The sequence below is a fragment of the Melitaea cinxia genome, chromosome 20 (genome assembly GCF_905220565.1).
Source record: "Melitaea cinxia chromosome 20, ilMelCinx1.1, whole genome shotgun sequence".
Taxonomy (NCBI): domain Eukaryota; kingdom Metazoa; phylum Arthropoda; class Insecta; order Lepidoptera; family Nymphalidae; genus Melitaea; species Melitaea cinxia.
This window is the reverse complement of record NC_059413.1, coordinates 8,737,108-8,760,368: the sequence shown is the minus strand read 5'-3', so window position 1 is coordinate 8,760,368 and position 23,261 is coordinate 8,737,108. Positions and strand designations below refer to the sequence as shown.

Genomic DNA, 23,261 nt, shown 5'->3' with positions numbered 1-23,261 from the left:
TAGACTTAAGTGAAGACATTTTCAAATGTATGAGAGCTAATATATAATAAGTTTACCTCATTATACTTACGTCAAAAAGCTCAGACTTATATTTAAATGCAATATGTATTGACATATTGTTAGCTATAAAAAAAAAAAATTAATAACAATAACTAGAACACTTCACAATTTTTAGTACTTCGGAACTCCAGACAAGTATACAATAATTACTTCAGAGGACATAACCAACTAAAAAAATTATTTATAATTATAGTTACGCAATAAAGTAATAGTTTAAAAAACTCGCCTTTTTGTTCTTCAATTACTGAACAATATTATTACTTTTGGTAAAAATTGTTTTGGTTTGTTCTTAATTTTCTGTTTGAACCATGAATAAAATAGGCTACGAAGTCTCGCTTCTGGTCCGAGCCCATCAAAACAACAAAAGTCCCGCGTACACTTCACGTACAAGCACAACGAAGTTACAGCTACACCGCGGTCACGACTCAAAGGTCGACGTCGTTGATTTTGTAGGCGAATCGTTGCGGCTATTTGAAAGGTATATGAAATAGGATTTTTTTTTATTAATGAAATAGGACAGGGCACGTCTGGCCTCTGGTCATGGCCTACTTATAGAACAAATGAAAATCACGAGTTCACCACACGTCCAGGCAACAATAAGCAGGACTCAGAGGTCGACGTTGTTGAGGTTGGAGGCGGAGTGCTGCGGCAGCTGGTCGGCCAGCAGCAGCGTGCCAATGGGCACGACGGCTTCGTCGCGCTCCCGCAGCTTGGTCATCTCGTGGCGCAGCTTCTCCAGCACGGCGTAGTTGGGCTCATTGTGGCGCGCCTTGTCCTGCAACAGCGTGATCTGTTGCTCTTCTAGCTTCTTCTCCTTGCAACTCTTGACGGAGCGCGAGCCGTACAGCCGCAGCAGTGAACCCCAAGACCGCACGTGCGGGTGCAGCGCCTGGAGACAAAGTTCATTTATTTACTTTTTATAAAAATCGCTCACTAGGTCATTTTCGGTCAGTCGGTCATTCCCGGCCAATCGGTTATTCCCGGGCAGTCAGTGATTTCCGGTTAGTCGGTCATTCGCGGTCTGTCTGCAATTCCCGGTAAGTCGGTGTATCAGTTATTTCCACACTGTCAGTCATTTTCGGTGTTGGTCAGTTCTGGTCTGTGGGTATTTCCGGGAAGTCAATATATCGGTCTGTTGGTCGGTTTTTTTACCTGTAGAATAGCTTGCGAGGCGCGCTGTTTAGCTGTCTTCTTGTTCTTGCACACCACCGTGGCGCTATGCTTTCCCACACGCATTGTCAGTTCAATTTTCTGATATTCCAGTTTCTTCATCTACAAAATGTTATATTTTAGTTTTACACAATGATTTAGATTTAGACATAAATGCAATCCATAGACTAGTAAAAAAGTATAAAAGTTTTATGGAGTTATAATGGAGCTGTGAAATCTTAAGAAATGTTTATAGCATTTTGTCACATTGTGACAATTATACAGATGCTTCATTTTGTCTTGTTTTGCAGTGCTGAAACTCATGTACATACAGTAGCAAGTAGCAAGCAAACATAAGTTTTATTTAACTGTACTTGCACTTGAGGCAAGAAGTCTACGGGATGACGTATACATATTTCCAAATACGCCCGACGGGTACCTCGGTGTGCACGTGCCAGTCGCCGGCGCCGAAGTTCCGCAGCAGGCACGTGAGCAGGATGGCGTGCGGGGACGGCTCGCACGTGGCGGCGCAGAACTCCGCGATGCGCGGGTCCTCGATACCCACGTAGTCGAAGAACTGCGGACAAATTACAATACCAAAACGTGTTACGACTGGGTCGGTGTAGATTGAGCGCCATAAAACGAAACTGACTCGCTCAATAGTAGAGATTCCACAGCTATTCTTCAGAAAATGATGCTTACTTTAGTATATCAAGTTTATATCTAAACTAGCGACCCGCCCCGGCTTCGCACGGTTGTAAAAACTATCAGTGTTCCTCTACTATATTATGTATGTATTATACATATAAACCTTCCTCTGGAGTCACTCTATTTACTAAAGAATACCGCATCAAAATCCGTTGTGTACTTTTAAATATCTAAGCATACAGACAGCGGGAAGCGCCTTTGTCTTTGTTTTATACTATGTAATGATAATGGACGACAACGAAGTAAATCTTCATATTTGCACAGCTTTCCCAGACTTTGTGTAGCTATGTTGCTATATGATACTTTTCATATGAAGAGAAAAACTAAAAGGTAAAGGAAAACACAAAACCGTAAGAAAAAGGAAGATCCTTTACTTTACTATATAATCAGTAAGAAATTTGGGAGGGGATGATATTACTCACACTAAAGTCGGGCTTCGAGGGCTGCTCTGACTGGGGCTCAAGGAACTGACGCATCTCGGGGATGAGCGTCTGTATGGAGGCGCGCGCGGCCGCGTACTTGGCCTGCCGCTTGCTGGACCCGTGGCCCACCCCGTACTGCATACCGCCGATGTACACCGTGGCTTGGTACGGTGTCGTCGCGTTCTCTGCACGAAACGCACACACGTCATTTAAGTTCCAACACCTCTTTTAAGTTGTATATTAAGTTGTGTAAGTGTGAAGATGATTGCACATTCCTTGGTAACTTAATATACAAAACTATGTTTAAGTTAAACTGGTGTTATCACTAATTTCTAATATATAGTATGAGTAAAAATAATTAACACTTTTTATCAATAGAATTTTTTCTTTTACTCGCAAAATACTAACGAACTCTTGTAGTACATTGAAAGTAATTGTTAGCTTTAGTGTAATTGCTTTTTTATTTTCTTACTGGACGAAGATGGTAATGTAGGTCAAGAATTCCAGCTCTATGCATCGTTACGTATTATTTCCAAATCATCAATTTATGCGTCACCCTTATCCATCAAACAACCTTTAAGGAGAATCGTCTCACCGAGCTGCTTGTACTCGTAGACGGGTTGCTTCTGCAGTGCTCGGCACACGTACTCGTGGAACTCCGACAGGTAGCTGCAACCGTTCATGTTCATCACCCAGTCGCGCTTCGCCGTCTTGCCACCTGCACACAACACATTTACAATATTATGTATTTACAATATTTGATATTGCAAATTTTAATAACAATATACTGGCTCCTTAATTTTTTATGCATTTAGCATAGAAAACACCTGCACTTGAATACTAAAAAATTCCATTATGGTGTTTCAAACACATGATCATTATTTTCGAAAGGAAATCACATTAATTTTTAGCAATTTTCTGCCATGGGCAATGAATCAGCGTCGTAAAATTAAGCTTCAGCACCTCTCTTTCTTGTTTGTTTCTGTCCAACTTACTTCTTAGGCTGTTACGAATAAAAATTTACTTACTGATTTCAAGCGATATTTTTATGAAGCCGTGCAATCGCAATCGCGCTAGCAATCGGTTTGATCATGTGATTGTGGAGTTTGTGAGAGTTATTTAAATTTATTATTATTGCTTTATTTAAGGGATCTAAGTAAAGTTTTTAAAATTTTAATTACCATTTTCTTGTCCTGTGCTGCTTGCGGGTATCGTGATTAATTTGGTCCCCTCTGGTAGCTTTGGATATTGAAGTGCTTTCCTTGCTTTTGTGTACTTGCGTCGATCCGCCCAACGGCTGAAACGGCATTAAATATATAAATAAAAATGTGACATAACCAAGTTTAGGCCAAATATTAGACAGACTTTTGTTATGGTCTAGTTTAGTAATTGTTGCCCTGTTCCTGTGAAATGTATGTTATATATATTACTGTGGTGTTAATATTTAACTAAAACATATTCAATTTGATGTAATCTTAATTCTACAAACTGTTACTTTATTGAATATTAGATATTTAACCTAATCTTGACCGTTAAAGAAAAAAAAAGATTCGATTAAGTTTTACTAATATTACGGATGTTTCCTTGTTTGTTTGTTTAGACGCGCTAATCCCAGGAAGTACTAGCTAGAATTGAAAAATCATTTTTGTGTTGGATAGTCCATTTATCGAGAAAGGCACGCTACGTTCTATAGTAGCTGAGCATTAATAAGAAATGTTACGAAAACGGGAAAAACCCTATTTTGCGAGCTTAAAATAAATAAAATAAATAAATAAATAATTATTTCTATATTTTAAGGTTCATTATAACATTTTTTATGGTACCTAATCAAGTTCGTTCTAAAATAATGCATTATTTGCGAAAGTGGTTTTATAGGAATGATATCCTTGATCCTTATCCAAATAAGTACGTTATTCATCACAAGTATTTCTTTTTTAACAAACTGTCTTTGACATCATTTGATTTCAATGAATACCTTAGAAAATAACATAGTTTTAAAATAACAAAAAATGAAACGATAATTTCATTGCATTATTATTAGCCAAGTAGATCAATTCTTACGAACGAAAAATACTGGGTTATCTGGAAGAAATGGCTAATTAGCTATAAGTCCGCCCATTGTTCTTCAAGGGTTAACAAGGTTCCACTACCACCTTGGAACTTAAGAAGCCGACCGCTGGTGGATAGCCATCTAGCCGCTGGCTTTGAAACACACAGACCGAAGACGGGCAGCAGTCTTCGGTGCGACAAAGCCAGCCCTGCGGTCACGAACCCGCCTGCCCAGCGTGGTGACTATTACGAACTTGTGGAGGCCTGTGTCCAGCAGTGGACTGCAATAGGCTGGTAGGATAATGATGATGATAGTTCTTCACTGTCTGTAACTAGATTTCTGCTTTGTTTAAAATATATTTGTGGTATACAAGTCGTAATCGTAGTCGTAGTCGTAGTCGTATTAGTAGTAGTAAAGTAGCAAAAAATAATTCTCAATGTATCTGTGAACTCCTGGATACTTTTTGTATTTTACCCAAATTATTGTTATTAATTTCTCACGTAAGTAACTGTATGTTTTTAATGCAGAATATTATTTTAACTTAAATTTGGTTTGGTTCGGGAGAATAGGTTAAATAACTAATAGCGGGCGAGCATTCGTAACGTATCTAATATGGTTTACGAATAACCTAAATTCTTAACCTATATATCTTATCTTTGAAAGATTTGTGACTTTGGTTACCGTAATTCTTGTATAGGCATCGTCACTATCTACTTACTTAAAATGCATAAAATTAACGGTTTTAAATTTAAAAAGCCGTTTGCAGTAGTCGTTAATCTGTTCTGCCGTAAGATGTTGAGTCTTCCAGCTTGTGTTAACAGACTCGACTCTCGGTGACGGCATCACCATTCCATCAGGTAACACCACCGGTTGACGGGTGAGAGGAATCTCATCATCAACTTTAGTTTCCCCTCCTTTATTTGCATCTCCATTATCTGCGTTTCCATTATTTTCGTTCTTATTTTTTTCATTTTCATTGTTTACGTTTTCCTTATTTACACCCTCACTACTAGCGTTGTTATCTTGTGAATCTTCACTAACATTTTCTTCTTTAATTGTGTCAATAACTGGTACTTCAAATTCTTTAGACTCTGCTGATGTTGATGCTTCGTTTATAATCTCGTTAGCTACAGTAGTAGTTTCATTTTGCGATCTACCTGAGCTTACAACAGATTGATTACTAAATGGACATTTGCCTTTGGAAGTTGTTTTAGCGCTACCTTTGCTTGCTTCGTTGTCATTATCTATTTTTATTTCAATTTTACCCAGATCATTTGTGTTATCTTTATCAGCAGTTTGACTTTGATTTGCGCTATCTGTTTGGTTTTTAAGCCACGTTTTGTTTTTTATCTGTTCCTCAACACGGCGATCTATTTCTTTCTGCTTCTCTTCTTCCTCTAAAGCACGTCTATAGGCCAGACAAGGTATAGCGCTAATGGGTATATCATGTCTCTAAAATAAAAGTAAAAATAATAAAAATTGTTATTCAGAAAAGGACCTTATTTACAATGGTGGTAGTTCTTTTATCATTTTTCTTACCCTAGTGTTTCCCTTCCCAAGAAAATAAGGTTTCGATAAAGTACAAACACGTGTTGGTCGATGCATGTATATCGGCATACCGCTATAATGTCTCACCATCATCCAATCCAACGGTAGTATTTCAAATTGATTAACGCCCTTTTCTGAAATAATATCAAATACAACTCTAAAAGCTTTCATGGTCACGTACATTTTAAAATTGAGACATGCACTTAACACTGAAAGAGAAAAAGGAAAGACCAATAAGAAAAAACGACTACAATTGACATCGACAAGTAGATACTAGGTTACCTACGTCAAAAAAAAAAACAATTAAATACGCATTATTAGAGATAATGGGTCATCGTTCGAAAAAAATCACGAAATATAACAAGGAAGGGGGAGGGGCTGCAATAAGATATCAATTATATTTTTAACAAACAACCACAACACACCCTCCAAACCTTCATCGGCCACCAGCATTAGCATCGGCTTCATTCTGCCTGGATATTTTTATAACGATGCTTCTACCTACCTAACCCTACCTAACGAATCTACCTATAATATAATCATATTATGCCTGAACATTTCAAAATACGTTATACCAGAAATACATGTAATTTTTTTGTATGGGGGGTGTATGGAACAGTCTATGGTTGAGTGAGAGATGACATGTGAGGGAAGGTCATGAGGGAAACCAAACCCAATGAAAGTCGATCAAACACTAAATTTATTAAGATTATTTTGAGTATATATAGGCAGAAAAACAGACGTCATTTGACGTCATTCGTAGCAAACAAATATCAATTTCATTAGAAATCTGCATAAGTAAAATAACAATTTCGTAATAAATCAGCTAAATTAAAGAGGTTACTAATTAGCAAAACAATCATATTGCTCAATGTGCGTTAACCCGTACAGTGGGGGTGTCTATGGATTCACCTCTTATGACCAGGGAGGTGTGTATGTGGTTGAAAAGTTACAAAAAAATATGACGCAATGAACTCAACTTTTTTGTAATGGTACCACATTACAAGTACGAGCTTTCAATTAGAAATCGAATAAAATCATCAAAATCGATACACCCAGTAAAAAGTTATGAGGTAACACACAGAATTGAGAACCTTTTTTTTGGATTTGTTATAATGTGACATTTACATATGGTATATATCATATTGTAAAGTTTAACAGTGCAAAATGCTTTTTTGACTAGTAAATATATAAATACTTACCTTCAAGAAAAGTTTTTGTACGTGTGACATAAGGTTTTTCCTTTGGTTTACGTGCTCCTTTAAAATCTTCTGGTAAATTCTCGTCCAGCATTTTCTCTATTTCCTCCTCAGGCAATTCCTCTGATTTGCCTAAAATCAACTTATCTGCTAAGGAATACTACTAACGTTTTTTAAACACTTAAATAATCAAAATAATTATAAAGAGTAATAAAAATGCTAATTTAAGAGTACATGTTCAAATTTTATTTATAGGAAGCTTGTGTTGGATAGTCCATTTACCAAGCTCCAAGCCCATTTATAAGCTAAATAACATTTTATTGCTTAAATATAACGCCGTTGAACTGCAGGGCAATGGTAGTTTAATACAAAATATGTTTTTTATACTGCATTGGTCCTATTAACTTTAAATTTGGACAAAATTTTTTTTAGAATTTATGGAAAAAAGTTTAAAAGCTTAAGCAGTTAAAAAATTTCCTAGCCTTTATAGAAAACACAGTAAAATTATTAAAATAGTTTATAAATACCATCAGAGCTGTCAGAATCTTCATCGTTACTGTCACCATCATTTGATTTCACTTCATCCAACACTTTAAATTCTTTAAGCTTTTCTAACTCTTCTTGAGTTACAAAGTTGTTACATTTATCGTCTATAGTAAACTTGTCTCCCGATGCTTCAGTATCTTCCGTAAAATCTATATTATTTTCACTTTCAGGTCCACCAGCTTTATGACTCTCATCTTCTCCATCTGATACCTTTTGCTTCTTTGCTGGTGGAAATTCAGTGTCATATTCTTCATTCATTGTAGATTATTTACCTAAAATCATTATTTGTTAACATAAAAAAAATCTATAAATATGTCATTTTAATTGCAAAAAAAAAGTTTTTAACTACTTTTTATATTACTTCTGTGGAAAGTATATCAATATAATGACATAATATTATTATACAATATGGTTCGAAAAGGGGCATACATAGAGCCTGGAGGCATACCATAGCCGGCATATTATAAGTGAATAAAATGGAAAGGTAGAAAATTACAGCTCATTGCTAAATAACCTTAAATCAACACATGTGAAAAAAAGATGTGGTTAAGGCATGGGCAAAGAGGATAACTCTGCAAAGCTAACCAAATTAACTGAAAATCAGTTTTTTTTGGTCCTAGAGTGGAGACCGCGTCTTGGCAAACGCAGTGTGGGACGTCCTCCGGCCCGATGGACCGACGATCTATGTAAGATTGCCAGTGTAGGCTGGATGAGGATTGCGGAAGACCGGGATGTGTGGCGCGAACTTGGGGAGGCCTATGTCCAGCAGTGGACTGCGATAGGCTGAAGTGTTTGTGTTTCAGTTTTTTTTTTCAATCTGACCTAGTTTGAATGTCGACTCAGTAATAGAGTTACCTGAGTTTTACAGTAAACGTAACTAAAACGAAAGACCTGTTTTGAATAACGTTGTTACTAGATGATTTTTATTAAATATTGTCTATATCCTGCATTATTTGTATTGTAATTATATTTAATTAGGATCTTGGAAATTAGTAAATTGACCTTAAACTGTATGCGTCATTACAAGTATTTTTGGATAAAAATTTAAGTACCCACCTAAAGAGTAAGTTTTTAATTTTATAAACAACTAGCATCCAGCCCCGGCTTCGCACAGGTGTTTGAAAAAAATTTCAAAATTTTCACCCTAAGTTTTTTGAAAATATAGTACAGCCTATGTCACCCAAGAAAGTAGCTTCCGAACAGTGAAAGAATTTTTCAAATCGGTTCAGTAGTTTTGGAGCCTATTTAATTCAAACAAACAAACAATGAAATCATTCCCCTTTATAATGTTTAGTATAGACAAAAAATGTTTCAAAGCATTTGTTAAAATTTAAAAGTACAAGACATTATTTTACTTACATTGAGCAGAAAATTTAAAATGTATGTTAATTTTCAGAAATAGTAATCATAAAAATTTACTTAAGCAGTATAAATTTATTAGTAACTAAATTTATTTCTTGCGGGGTCTCACTTTCCCGTTTACTGGTAACAACCAATCAGAATCAAGTGCCATGGGGGGGTCACAAGTATTTTCATTAAAAGATCAGAAGATGGTGGACAAGGACTCACTCGATTACAAAAGCAAAAGGCCTAATCAAGTCTACTCAGCAATTGTAATTATTTATGACCTAGTTTGAGCGTCGTGTTGAGTTGAATAAATTATAGTTAGTCATTGCAGTCTTTGATTTCATCACAATTATAAATGTAATTTATATGAATTATGTTCATTATGTTATATGATATAACCTAATAAAAATAATTCATACAATCATATAAAAAAAATTATAGCATGTACTTTCAATATTAAACTATGATATACTATTACCAATACACATAATAGATAGTCACCCCCACAACCGTTATATAATACATACACATACCTATTTATTTTATAACAAAAATAAAATATTTTAGATTTTGATTCACAAAAATTTTAAAACTACTTTAAATTCTCTTCTCTTTTTCATAGCCAAACTATACAATAGTTATATGTAATTAACATGTTAAACACCGCCTTGATTTTTTATTTTTTCTGTGTGGGCCATGGGGGACACCAAGTCATTAACACAATTGTGCCACGCGGGACACCACATGACCGCGAGCCAGAGTTAACTTAAAAAATATGTCATATAGTGTAAGGAAAAACAAGTAAGATCTTTAGATATGAATACGGTAGTGCAATAAAAACTTATCATTAAAATTTTGTAAATAAGAACTTTTAACCTGGCCAGCAAGTGAGGCCCAACTGGTGTCCCCCATGGTGTTCAACATGTTAATGAAGAGACAGTATGACAGTTGCATCAAGTTGAGAGCACCCACTTGAAATTTCTACTGTGAACCCTCACAAGCAACTATGAGGGACATTATCTCTAAAATGAAGTAGTTGGTTGCAAAAATTTTGATTTTAGTGCTACCTACCGAAAAAAACCATACAGTGTGTGCTTCCAAATTGGTGCACCTTTTGGACAATCCCCTTGTGAATGTTGGTGTTATAGCACTATTCCATATTAGACTAGTTATTAACATATGTATTAAAATTAAATTACTTTTAAACAAACACAATTTTAAAAGGAATAAAAAGAAATATTTTAGTGAAATTTTCAGAAAATAGTGTCTCCAATAGTCCTTTACGTTATTATGGCATCTTTCTGTGTACAATTAGATTAAAGATCATCTACAAATAGCGATAGCGTAAACATCCAATGAAGATGAACAATTGGATATTCCCCATCGCTATATGCAGACATTCGATGTTGCTTTGAGCGAACTGCACATCGTATTACAATGAAGAAATTTAGCGACATTGCGAGAAACTGACTCTGATGCTAAGACAGAGTTCAGTCTTTTGCAAAGCCGCAATTAGTACAACGATTGTAGATGTTTCCGAGCGCAATCGGTTATTCTCGTCAGCCCTGTAAAGATCACATATCAAATAATAAACATGCAATGTGGTCACTAAAGTTCCCATCATCAGACATTATTAGTGCCTATTCAATAGTTTGTTACATTTATTTATACAATAAACTAGTTAGAAGACCACATTGCAAGATCATTAAGTCACATATCCTTACCTGTTCACGCAAGCTGCCTTATAATAAGAATTTAAGTCACCGAACCCAAAAAAATGCACTTTATTTAAATCACAATATGTTGTACTTATACTACTTTATTTAAATTGTGCTCGCAATGTAATGATATACACAAAAAAAATAGTATTTTTTAAATTTTATAACTTATTACAAGTAGACAAACGAAACGTTATCTGTATTATAGCCATAGAGTAGACCCCTGATTATAGCCTAGGGCTACAGAACAGATAAATAATATTAATTTAGGAATTTGAAAAATAGTCGATTCATATAATCATTTTTCATTAATCGATTATTTATGATGATGAAAATATGGCCTAAAGAAATGGGGTATTGTATGTCTTGGACATTGTCGTGTGTAATATGCCTTGTAACGGGTAATATTTTCTAGTCTTGGCTCGGCATAAGATTATTAAAGTAATTTACGCTCGTTTGACTTAGGGAGTAAGCTGGTGAATGCGTGATGAGAACGTTACGAAAAGTATAATCGGGTGAGATGAATGAACTAAGAAATGAAAATAAAGGATAGTGAAACTAAGGAGAAGAATTTGTTCTTTAGCCATAAATTCATTCTAAGCTTTTGGTGACTATGGGCAATAGCCCATAGTCACCACGCTAGGCAGGCGGGTTGGTGACCGCAGGGCTGGCTTTGTCACACCGAAGACCCTACAGCCCGTCTTCGACCTTTGTATTTCAAAGCCAGCAGTTGGATGGTTATCCCGCCATCGGTCGGCTTTATAAGTTCCAAGGTGGTAGTTAAACTTTGTTATCCTTTAGTCGCCTCCTACGACACCCAAGAAAAGAGAGTGGGTGGCTATATTCTTTACTGCCGTAGCCACACAGCTTATTATAATAGTATTTTTTATATTATTTACTAGCTGCTGCCCACGACGTCGTCTGCGTGAACGCTATACAGCACCAAAAATACCTACCACTATACCTTTTAAAATAACATTCATTTACCCGTTCTTCTTTACATTTCATATCTACAGAAAGTCCAGTTATATGGTAAAAAATTATAACACATTTATGTTATGACTTTACACGATTTTAACATAAAATAAATGGCTGTGTGTGAGTAAAAAAAACCTAGCTAGTTCCGTAGTAGTTATATCTCACTTAAGTTTAAGTTCAGTAGTATCTCACTTAAGTTTAAATGAAAACCAATAAATACCGAACAAAAATATTAACAGTCAATGTTTATTTTGTACTAACTCTATAACCTCTCGTACGTGAGCTATAAAAATGACAATTATGGCGCATCTGTGAATCCGACGACACAACCAAGAAAACAAGATATTTTTAACCGATTTGAAAAAAGGAGGAGGTTACTCAATTCGACCGTATATATATTTTTTATGTATGTTCGGGGATAACTTCGTCTTTTATGAACCGATTTTGGTAATTCTTTTTTTGTTGGAAAGAAGATATGCCCTGTGTAGTACCATGATGAGGAAACCAGAATCTGTTGATGGGATCCCAGGGAAATCAAGGAAAACCCTCGAAAATCCTCATAACTTTTTACGGGTTTACCGATTTTGATGATTTTTAATTTAATCGAAAGCCGGTGTTTATCATGTGGTCACATTTAAATTTCATCGAGATCTGATTACAGCATTTGGAGTAATCTTTGATAATGCGTATTTAATTGACTATTTTGTCATCTACCTACGTTGTATGTGTGTCAATGTAATTGAAGTCGGTTTTTTTTCGTTTGCCAGCTAACACAATTATTGCCCATGTGATCGACATAGTGCCGTCAGCCGTCAATTATCGTACACCCAACAAAAACAATTCAAATTTAATTTTTTAGTAAATTACATTGAACAACCGTTCGAATATCAGTCGGCCAAAAAAAAGGTCGTCGTTGCTTCAAATCAGTCGTCCAACAGAAAAGTTTTAAATTCGTAATTTGTAGAGAAATCGTTACGTTTCAGTATTTCGATAGGACAGGCAGAATTATCGTACAAATCGCGTACGATCCACGATCCTAGGGTACGATCAAAGATCGTATGTAGTTGTAGTGATCGTATATCGTTTGGTATCACTGCTACGCCACTATAGCGCCACGCGCAAAGGCCACACTACCTACCCGCTGGTTTCGAGAACGGGCCTGCGTGTGCGTTGCCCGCCGGCTCTAGCACCACCGCCGCTGCCTTCCACTGCCCGCATGTGAATCGATTATTGTTACTCGTTTTTTTTTTTACCACAATTACTTTATTAGGCTATTATCAAAGGCTATTATTTTATTCATCGTAATTTAATAATATGCATGATTTCGAAGTTCACACGAAAAATTTTCAACATTATCGTTGAAATTATATGCAATAACAGAATATTTTTTCCGCATGCTTTATTTTACTATTATGACAAAAATTATAAAATATATTCTTGTATAAAAATATTTTTAATAAAATATAGGCTGTGCCCATTCATACTTAAACCGGGGTAAATTGGAACGGGTACCTCAAAAAAACATCGTGATAATAAAACAAAGGAGTTTTATTATCACGATAGATATCCTTCCCCAAGGCGGCGCCTACGATATCTTCACAAAAAAGTTTACATTACGATTTTAGTTTCGCTTTTAAACAACTATTCATTAATTAATTAATGTTAAGTAAGTAGTAGTAGAAGTTATTCACTTATATTTATTTATTACAGGAATTATAAAATTCACTCATCATTCTATTTATAACACCTTGATCAGGTTTTGTTAAATTATTGGTATGAAATAAATAGTACATTTTAAATTTAAAACAAAGATACATTTATATCATAAGGGTTATTGCCTGACACCGAAAAACATGTAATTTTAATTTAAAAGAACGCACATATCATTTCTAATATCTAACTGAGGTAGGGCACAGCAGGAATTTCCTGCTCAAAATATGGAGCAGCCCGACTGGGGTAGTACCTCGACCTTACAGAAGATCACAGCAAAATAATACTGTTTTCAAGCAGTATTGTGTTCCTGTTGGTGAGTAAGGTGACCAGAGCTCCTGGGGGGATTAAGGATTGGGTCGGCAACGCGCTTGCGATGCTTCTGGTGTTGCAGGTGTCTATAAGCTACGGTGATCGCTTACCATCAGGTGAGCCGTACGCTCGTTTGCCGACCTAGTGACATTTAAAAAAAAAGAAGAAAAAAAAAACGATACTGATGTAATTTGTTCCAAATTTTCATGACATTTAAAAACTGAATCAAGTTACCAGGAACAATAGTAAATGAAAGAACAAAAATGACACCTACTTATTTATTTTATTTTTAAGTTATATCACAGAATGTCGAAATTTGTAAGCTAGAGCAGAACTGCTAGAAAAACCTGCTTTGCTAAATGTGCAAGGATGTTCGACTCCTAACTGCGTTCCTTCAAATAGGGGGGTTCTGTAGGTGTAATAGATTACGTTCCACGTGAAAAACAAATCCAGGCCCATTTTTCTATTTTATTATGTCTTCATATACTCTGGCGACGTACTTCTGCATAACAGTCCAATACATTTTTCTTAGCCCTAAAAACGTCGAGAAAGTGAAATTTTAATACTAACTGCCGCATACAATTAATGAACAGCATATAGAAACGAATTATTTTTCTTGTAGAATTTTTTTATTGTAAAGGTAAAGGGATCGTGCGGAACGAGTCTATCAAACTAGCTCGTCTATTTAAACAAAATCATCTTTAAAATTGGAATACAATTTTTTTTTGTGTAACGTGATCTATACAGAACTCCCCATTTGAAGGAACACAGTTGAGAGTCGAACACATTATATATTTTTAAAAAGGCTCGTTGAACAAAATAACCAAGTTTAACAACTACTATTCAGAAAAATGGTCTCTTTTCAAATATATTAACAAAAGTAGTAAGCAGTATCTAAAATTTTCTCTGTATTTTTTTTACAATGCGAAATATGTAGCTATTTACAATTATCACTTACATTCTACTATGATCTTACACTTCCTAATTTTTCAGATTACTATTATTTTATAATATCAAATTAAATAGGAATTAGTCATTGAAATATTATTTTTGCCAACGAAGGGCAAAAATGGCGATTCAATGCACATTATAAAAAACAATAAATTTCAAAAGCTTACGGCGTACGGACGACTACATTCGATTGCCTCAAAAGACAAATAAAGACAGAATAGTATTAAATAAATGAGAACCGAAATTAAAGAAGGAAGAGGCTTTTTAATTGGACCATTGGATTTTCCATAAAGAATTTAACGACATTTAAATCATTTAAATTTGGGATTAGATCTTGACACCAGTGTTAAATATTTAACAAACAATTTTTATAACGCTAGATTTTCTATAAATTAAAAAAAAGGGGTAAAACTATCGCCGCCGTCGACGAGGCTTGGCTGGAGGCTGTACTGTTACACTCGCAGAAGCTATCTCCTCCTGAGTCGCGCTTTCAGTCTTCTCCAGCTGACCCCGAGCCTCGACGAAGAACATCACGTCACGCAGCTGCTCTTTAAGATCTGCAACCTAGTAAAAATACTATCATTTAGTAGTGTGCAATAAACAGTATTTTTTACTAAAGGCACAGCAGGAAATATCCTGCTCAAAATATGGAGTAGCTCGACAAACGCGTACGCTCGTTTGTCCACCTAGTAGTATAAAAAGAGTGTTAATGAAGCAAAGAAACCAATCAATCGAAGGTAATTTGTTAAGGTAAAAAATATTTGTCAAGTACATTTACAAAAAGAATAACAAGAATATATAAATATTAAACAAACAGATTAATAAAGTAAGTAAGGTGTATGAGTTTACTATACAGTAGTGAGAATGAGAATGAGTTTGTGTTTATTCTGTAGTGGTGTGTCCTCTATAGCAGTTGGTTAAGTTATGAGGAACATTTGCCAAATGGTCTGTTTTGCCACAACCAACTATTTGTAAAATAGTAGTTGGTAAAATCTGAAGTCCTTAGTTATTTAATACAATTCTAAAGAATTTCGTAGGCGTATGTCGGTAATTGACGATATTTTGTCTTTGTATACAATAATAACAGAAAAAAAACAATGAAGTAATCAAACAGAACAAATGAACCTAGAGAGACTCACTCTACGGTGATTAATAGTGGTCTCAAAACCACCTTTTAAGAACCTCTGCTCTATAGCGGTGAGTTATGTGAATGTTATACTAAGTCGAGACATGGTGGATGATCCTTGTGTTAGTGCGAGTGCAATGCAACATGCACGTGGCTGTGCGCGAGCACCTCAGCCGCGAAAGCGGTCTCGCGTTGCGCGGCGCGCTCCTGCCACTGCGCGTGCGACTGCGCCAGCGCCGCCGCCAGCCCGCGCTCCTCCGTCAGCGCGCCCTGCAGGGTCGACACCCTGGCACGAACAAATATCTTATCAGTTTCACTATAAATATTTTTAAATTTCTATATAAATAAAAATTAATCGCAAGACGATCGCTAAACTGGAGAACGGGTGGACCGATTACAGCCGATATTTTTAATGCTTTGTAAAAATTCTTATAGAATGACAAAATTGTAAAAACTGTCAAAGAACTTTAAAAATTTCAAAAAAAGGCAACGAATACTTTAATTACACGCATTTCGGAGTTCACAGGGGACGTCTGTGGGGTCGGCTAGATATAGGTACGGGTACATTCAGCGAGCACCAGCGTTGCAAAAGCTACCGATTTATCGGTAGATCTACCGATTTTGGCCCTTGTCTACCGATATACCGATTTAGCAGTGCTATCTACCGAATTTTTGAATTTTCAACTAATGTAAAATAATTTTCTAAAAAAAAAAGGTAAAATAATATTCTTAATACGGTAACACTAAAAGAAAACGGTAACACAAAATCAACGTTTCAATCAAATTTGCAACACTGGCGAGCACTCACTTGGAGGTGAGCTGCTGCAGGCGACGGTCGAGCGCGGCGTGCTCGCGGCGCAGCGTGGCGAGCTGCGCGCGCAGCGTCGCCGCCTCCTCCTCCGCCGCGGCCGCGCGCCCCTCCGCCGCGCCGCGCTCCGCCGCGCGCAGCCGCTCCAGTCTGCGAGGGCAAGACGACGTTCAAATATTCGGCTAACATATTGTTTGAACTGGAGCTGCAGCTCGATAGCAAAATAAACAGCTCAAGGCTCAAGGCTACAATTCGATCTAAACGGATCAAACGGTTCAACGTATCATTAACAGAGATATAGAACATAGCATCGCGAGTCGTGTCGCGGCTCTCGGGCTTTTAATGTATTATCTATAGAACTAGGCATAAAATGTTGAGCTGTTTTATGAGCCGGTTCACAACTCCGGCTCAACGTCGTGACTCTTGGGTTGATCTGCACAGCTCACGTTTCATGTGTGTCATTTTTGTTGAGCTACCCATATGTGGTCAGTAGATAAATGCGCTATTTTTTCAACTCGATTCAATTATCATTTCGTCAACAAGTCCTTCCTGCACTAAAGACACAATAACATGTCAGCGTGAGGACGATGAACCATTGTTATGTTGTTATAATACTATATCATAAAAAACAAAGTATTGTAAAAACATAAAAAACTACTCGTGCACCATTCTGATGTTTAGTTAGTAGAATTCCTATTCAAGATTGTGTATAAGAAATTATTACTTTAATGAAATATTCACACTTTTGCACATTAATTCAAAATAGAAACATTTTTTGTCTTTTGGAACCTGCAATCAGTCATATAAACTATAATCACATGAGTTATAAGAGGTTGGGGATTTGGTTGGCCACTGCTCCATACTCCATAATAAGGCAAAACGTCAGCTCTCTTGAGTCTTTTAAATAGATTTGGCTGCAGGAACATACTGGATAATGGGTTTAAGTGAGTTGTTAAATGGTCCTTATAGGTGGCTAAGTATTTTTTTACTTCATTATGTTAAAACTAAGAAAGGTTGCTACGGCTATTTCAGCATATATGTTTTAGTAAATATATTGTGGAGGACTGGTCCAAGTACAGAACCCTGGGGAACTCCGACTCAATAGCTAAATAGGAAAGATCTCAAGTCAGTCAGCTTGAAATTTTCTGTTATTGAGTTACGAGTCCAGCAGCAGGTAGTAGAGGTATGGAAGGTAAATAGAAACAAGAAATAATATTGAAAACAACCAACTCGGATCAGACGTAATATGACTAAATATAATACAAACAACAATGCATAAATTTTTACAAACGCTACAATTGATATTGCATATCAACATTTTTAACGTAGATCTGAGTCATAGCTCATACGCACTCGGCGATGCGCTCCTCGTAGTAGGCGCGCTGGCCGTCGAGCTGGCGCGTGAGGATGTAGGTGAACTCCAGCTGCGCCGCGTCCAGCTTGTCGTCGTGCGGCGCGCCCTCCGCCGCCACCAGCTTGCCGTCCGCCTTGTTCTGCACCAGCCGGTGCACGAAGTTATCGCCTGCGATAACGGTCGCATTATGTAGAGTGAAGTTAAAGACGTTGATGACGAAGTACTAAATTATGGAATAGCATAAATACACAAAGATATCCTATGGGTGATATGAATAAATTAATATTGGATTATTGTTTCATTTTTATTGCAGAGTAACAATTCGATTTTCTAAAAAAAAAATCTTTCCCTTGTATTGTCTTGTCACTCTAAGCCTTTTCTCTTCATCATTTACAAATATATTTTCTGGACGACCGAGGAGGGTTTGTGAGGACGATAAAAATCTTGCTATTGGAGATAAAATATTGTAAGTATTATTTTAAAAGATACCTGCATAGTCCCACACTCTGTTGGAACCTAATTGTAAAGCATATGTATGATTTGAGGCCAGAAAATGTTTCGCAGCGTGGCCCCTCTCATATCTGCAAATATAGTTTTATATTTTAGTATACTAAATAAAATGAAATCATCTAAAGTTTATAACCAACACTCATTCAAGACTTTCATAACTATAAAACACAGTATCTACCGCACCTGCCGCAGCCCACGTGTCCACAGATGAGACAGATCCACAGCGAGCCACTGTCCAGTCCCTCGGCCGCCCCGGCGCCCTCGAGCCACGTGCCCACCTCGCCCTCTGCCTTTCCTTCTGTCACGTGCTTATTTTCTTCCTCGGTCTCCTCCTCGCCTTCTGTATTATTATCATATCCTCTAAACTTTGCCGTCTTTGACCAATGAACACTTACTAACTGTCGCATAATCTATACACTTAACACTGACTACTACAGATAAATTTTCCTATTTGATTTTCAACGATCGCGATTACATGTCACCGGAAACAACCCTATTATATTATACTAAGCATTTTTTTTTATTGTCTGTCTACCAACGTCACGGTCTCTCCACCGTGCCTCAAAGAGCACGTTAAGCCGTCAGTCCCGGTTATTAGCATGTACAACTGATAGCGATCGTTACTCATAGTAGGGAATATATCCGCCAACCCGCATTGGAGCAGCGTGGTGCATTAAGCTCTGATCTTTCTCCTTCATGGGGAAAGAGGCCTATGCCCAGCAGTGGGATATTAAAGGCTGAAGCGTATATATGTAGATTAAAAAGAAATTATTTATCGTTGTGTCCATTTGTTATAATTCCATTATTATATTGTTCCTGCTAATCGTCAAAGAATAATTAAAAAGAAAGTTTAGACTGACTAGAAAACTCTGAGTTTGTTACTCGATCACTGCCCATCTTACTTGTGACTAGTAGACTTTTCTGTACTAGTTCCTGTGTATGTTATTTGATATTTTCGAATAGGCATAGGCAGATAACGAAACGAAGAATAATAAGGCTCAAAGATCATATAATTCCAGACATCTAAGATATGATAAAAACAAAATTTTCATAATTACATATGAGTAATATACTTTCGAAAAAATTTCTAGAAGTGACTCACCAGAAATATGTCTACAATTATTCAACAAGATATTGTCACATTATTTTAAAACAGAAACACAAACTAAATTCTAATTAAAACTCTTTTTCTAATTACACAATCCTACGAGTGTGTCATTATCTCATAGTTAACATCTCCACTGAAGATTGAAACCATATTTTATATACATCTTGTCTCTTTTCTGGAAACCAAAAATTTCGTTTCTTTTATTAGGACTTAGGGGATAATTCATAAAATACGTTCGGAAACAAGGGAAGGTGAGGCTTTGCTTAACGTGATAAATTATGATAAATGGTAGCGGAAGGGTCTAAGGAAATAATTATGACGTTCGCACTTAATTATTTTTTTCCATAACTTGATTTCTTTTTTTTTATCATGACAATAAAATGTCATTATTAGGGGTAGGTGGGTAGGCTACTTTTTGTGACAATAGTTGTTAGAGGGGTCGCTGAAGGTATGACTTGGTGTGATAAAGAAGGAGAGGGGTAAAATTCCGCGTAACGTAGTTTATAGACGGCCCCTTATGAGGTTCAAAGTGTATACCAAGTCTAATAAAAATTTCTACCGGACTATAGTTCGCGTAATGTAAAAAGAACGCTGAAAGAAACTGGAGGGGGTGCGTTTGCGCATAGGTATACACGCGCACAAGTACTACTGTTTTATTTTTTAATTAGGCTTTCACTCGCGGCTTCGTATAATGGTTATTGGTGGGTACATTAAAAAATACTAGAAATACAAGTGCGAATAATTCGGACTAAATAAGTATAATAATTATCACTTTACAAAATCACATTTTTTTTTTTTAAACAAAAGCAATAACAAATTTTTTAGTTATTGAAATGTCGTATTCAAAAATATTAATTATCTGTACTCTCGATATTCGTATCTCAATAGTTTTTATGTATTTAAAATGATAAATTGATATTTGTTTTTTAGTGAAATAAATAGTAAATGGAGAATTTTGTAATTTAAAACTTTTGTGCGCGATAGTATTTTGAGTCGACGTCAAACTGTCCAACCAATAGCACACCGGCAAGCATGCAACACGTGATAAACACTCCCGTCCCCTGCCCCGTACCACCAAATAGACCGATAAATCGTTTCTGCGCAGCTTCAAGGCCAGCGTTCTTTTTACATGACGCGAACTATACTTGTCTATGTCGGACTTGGCACCTTCTTGTGTACCTTTCTCACTCTCGCACTCCGCACAGACGGCGCGCTCGCGCGGCTCCGGCGTCTGCGCGCAGCGGCACACGGGGCAGCGCGCGTCGCGCCAGCGCACGAGGCACTCGGCGTGGAACGCGTGCGCGCACTGCACGCTCAGCACGCCCGCCACGCTCTCATCCATGCGCTCTGAAACATAGCCAATACCGTGTAAGCTAATTATCTGAAAAAGAGATCAATGCTAGTAAAGCATTTTATGTTATTAACTTTTAAAATCAAATAACCAGTTTTTATCAAAATCAATCTCAAGGCAATTTTTTTTTGCTATTTCTTTTGATAATTTATCTAGCTCACATTCACTTTTAATTTTCAAAATTAACATAACAGCAAAGACTAGAATAAAATTGTAGATACTTTGTCTAGTTTTTTAGCCAAAATATAATTTAAAGCAAATAAATAATACCTAAGCATACTGGACAGGTAGGCAGTTCTGTGTGGGAAGGTGGAGCTGCTCCATGACGTGCCCACTCTACTCGTGACACCCATGCCATATGGCAAAGAGCCTGTGGCTCCAAGCTACTGTATGGTACTCCAGAAAATGCAGAGTGGAACTCTCTCGCTGACTGACATGTTCTAAACCTATTTAAATGAAGATGAAACCTTACTATCATTACATTACTTTTATTACAGCCATTGTAAATTCTACAACAGGTGAATTAACCAACTTTTGAATTAATCTCATTAAAATTATTTTAATTTATTAATCAAGCTAGAGCAAATATGAAATGATATTAAATAACAGAATAACAATAATTTGGCCAAAAACAACTTTTAGTGGCCTCTATATACACATAGCTCTATCTCGGTGAAACTTTTCACTGAGATAGGGAACAGAAGGATGTATCCTACTCAAAATCTATGGTAGACCAAATGGGGAAGTACCCCAACCTTACAGGAGATCACAGCTTAAATAATACTTATTTCAAGGAAAATGTGTTTCTGTGGTGAGTAAGATGACCAGAGCTCCTGGAAATTAGTGGTAAGTTCAATGTACTTGCGATGCTTGGTGTTGCAGGTGTCTATAAGGTACGGTAATCGCTTACCATCAGGTGAGCCATACATTTGTTTGTTGACCTAGTAGTATAAAAAAAAAAAAAAAAATTATTCAAATACTAACGTAAGCAGAGCCATGTAATGATCAGGTGAGCCATCCCTTAAGACCCTTACATGTGAAATATCTTCCTGACAAGCTGCAGCAAATGCTAATAGATCAGCAGCACCTAAAGCTCCAGGCACTGACAGGAGACACAGTGTTTTAGCTTCCTCAGCTTCTTTCAATTCACTTAAAATAAAATTATTTTTATTATTAAATAAATAAATTATTAAACACCTCACACTCAACGGTCCTTATTAGAATTTCCTCATGTTTTGGGTGTCTTGTAACATACAACACATAAGCACAAACATCCAGACCAGAGCAAACATCCGTATGGTCAATACAAATGTTTGCCATGTCCGGGGACTGAACAGAGACTGCTAGCACAAAAGCCTAAAGCCAGTGCCATGACCGCTGTGCTAGCTCGTCGTCAATTATTATAAGTGTAGAGTAATATATAAAAATGTACAAAGTAAATATACATACTTTTCTTTATACAAGTGTAGAACACCTTTAGTAACTTCTACCAGGGGATTACCACAGAAGAAACTAATAGTATTCTCATCTTCAGAGGTGCTGCCCTCACGAGGCGATCTGCGAGAACTAGTAGGTAGTATACCAGAAACACTATTAGGACCCATTAAAACACTGGCATAAGTTTCCACTGTTATGATCTTAGAATCACGGGAACCTCTGTCTTTCTTCTTTTGTTCTTTGGCATGTTCTGAAATTGAGTAAAGTTGTTACTATTCTATATACATATTTTTTTCAATTAATTATTGTTACTAGTAAGAAAGGAGGAAAACGTAGGTACTTTATATTATTGAAATTTCTTTATTCATGTTGTTTAGAAATTATCACTCACTTACCGACTTCAGCTGAATTATCACCCATTTCAGCTAGTTCTTCGTCTATTTCTATCCGTAAAACGCACAAAGATACAGACATTTAAAAAAACAATCCTGTGTTTCACAACAAAGAACAATCTGTCAAGACATAGCGCTTTCTATTTATCTGACGAAATGACATAGGATTAAACTTATTTCAACTTGTCTTATATAAACAAATAATTTATAATATAGATAGTAAGAATTTTGAATAAAAGTAAACTAAATTAATTTACACACGAACAACTTTATTTTTTATCAAACAAAGTTATAGAACTAAATAATATAATCTTGTTTAAAAAGTATGTTGATCTTTCCGATTTCCGTGCAACGTTATAGGTATGTTTTTAATTTTACAGTATAATATGCACAGACAATTTTTTTCGATACTACGTCACATGTTTTGATGACTTTTATTTTTATTAGTAAAATTAGTCCCAGAAATTCGTTCATTAA

The 23,261-nt window shown here is 36.3% G+C and overlaps 2 protein-coding genes across 2 annotated transcripts; both read right to left on the bottom strand.

The window, feature by feature from the left end:
- Positions 1–546: 546 nt before the first annotated feature.
- LOC123663423 (microprocessor complex subunit DGCR8) lies at positions 547–10,140 on the bottom strand. Its single transcript, XM_045598108.1, has 11 exons — positions 10,101–10,140; positions 7,664–7,954; positions 7,140–7,268; positions 5,929–6,071; positions 5,108–5,841; positions 3,521–3,636; positions 2,935–3,057; positions 2,340–2,524; positions 1,649–1,786; positions 1,213–1,332; positions 547–949 (listed from the first exon to the last, which is right to left on the bottom strand). Exons 2-11 carry the CDS (start codon positions 7,938–7,940, stop codon positions 668–670), a joined length of 2,247 nt encoding a protein of 748 aa, XP_045454064.1. The 5' UTR covers positions 7,941–7,954; positions 10,101–10,140; the 3' UTR covers positions 547–667.
- Positions 10,141–14,011: 3,871 nt separating this feature from the next.
- LOC123663174 (BRCA1-associated protein) lies at positions 14,012–23,048 on the bottom strand. Its single transcript, XM_045597870.1, has 11 exons — positions 22,788–23,048; positions 22,405–22,642; positions 21,940–22,104; positions 21,226–21,401; positions 20,784–20,951; positions 18,680–18,836; positions 18,476–18,567; positions 17,986–18,154; positions 16,633–16,782; positions 15,993–16,110; positions 14,012–15,262 (listed from the first exon to the last, which is right to left on the bottom strand). The coding sequence occupies exons 1-11, from the start codon at positions 22,864–22,866 to the stop codon at positions 15,110–15,112; spliced, it is 1,665 nt and encodes a 554-aa protein (XP_045453826.1). The 5' UTR covers positions 22,867–23,048; the 3' UTR covers positions 14,012–15,109.
- Between the last annotated feature and the right edge of the window lie 213 nt (positions 23,049–23,261).

Coding starts and splice junctions, on each gene's coding strand:
- LOC123663423 (XM_045598108.1), bottom strand. CDS start 7,940: ATGAATGAAGAATATGACACTGAATTTCCACCAGCAAAGAAGCAAAAG. Junction 6,072..7,139: donor TACAAAAACTTTTCTTGAAG/GTAAGTATTTAT, acceptor ATATTATTTCAG/AAAAGGGCGTTAATCAATTT. Junction 1,333..1,648: donor ACTGGCACGTGCACACCGAG/GTACCCGTCGGG, acceptor AACATTTTGTAG/ATGAAGAAACTGGAATATCA.
- LOC123663174 (XM_045597870.1), bottom strand. CDS start 22,866: ATGTCTGTATCTTTGTGCGTTTTACGGATAGAAATAGACGAAGAACTA. Junction 18,155..18,475: donor CAGAGTGTGGGACTATGCAG/GTATCTTTTAAA, acceptor CCGTTATCGCAG/GCGATAACTTCGTGCACCGG. Junction 16,111..16,632: donor CTGCAGCAGCTCACCTCCAA/GTGAGTGCTCGC, acceptor TGTTCGTGCCAG/GGTGTCGACCCTGCAGGGCG.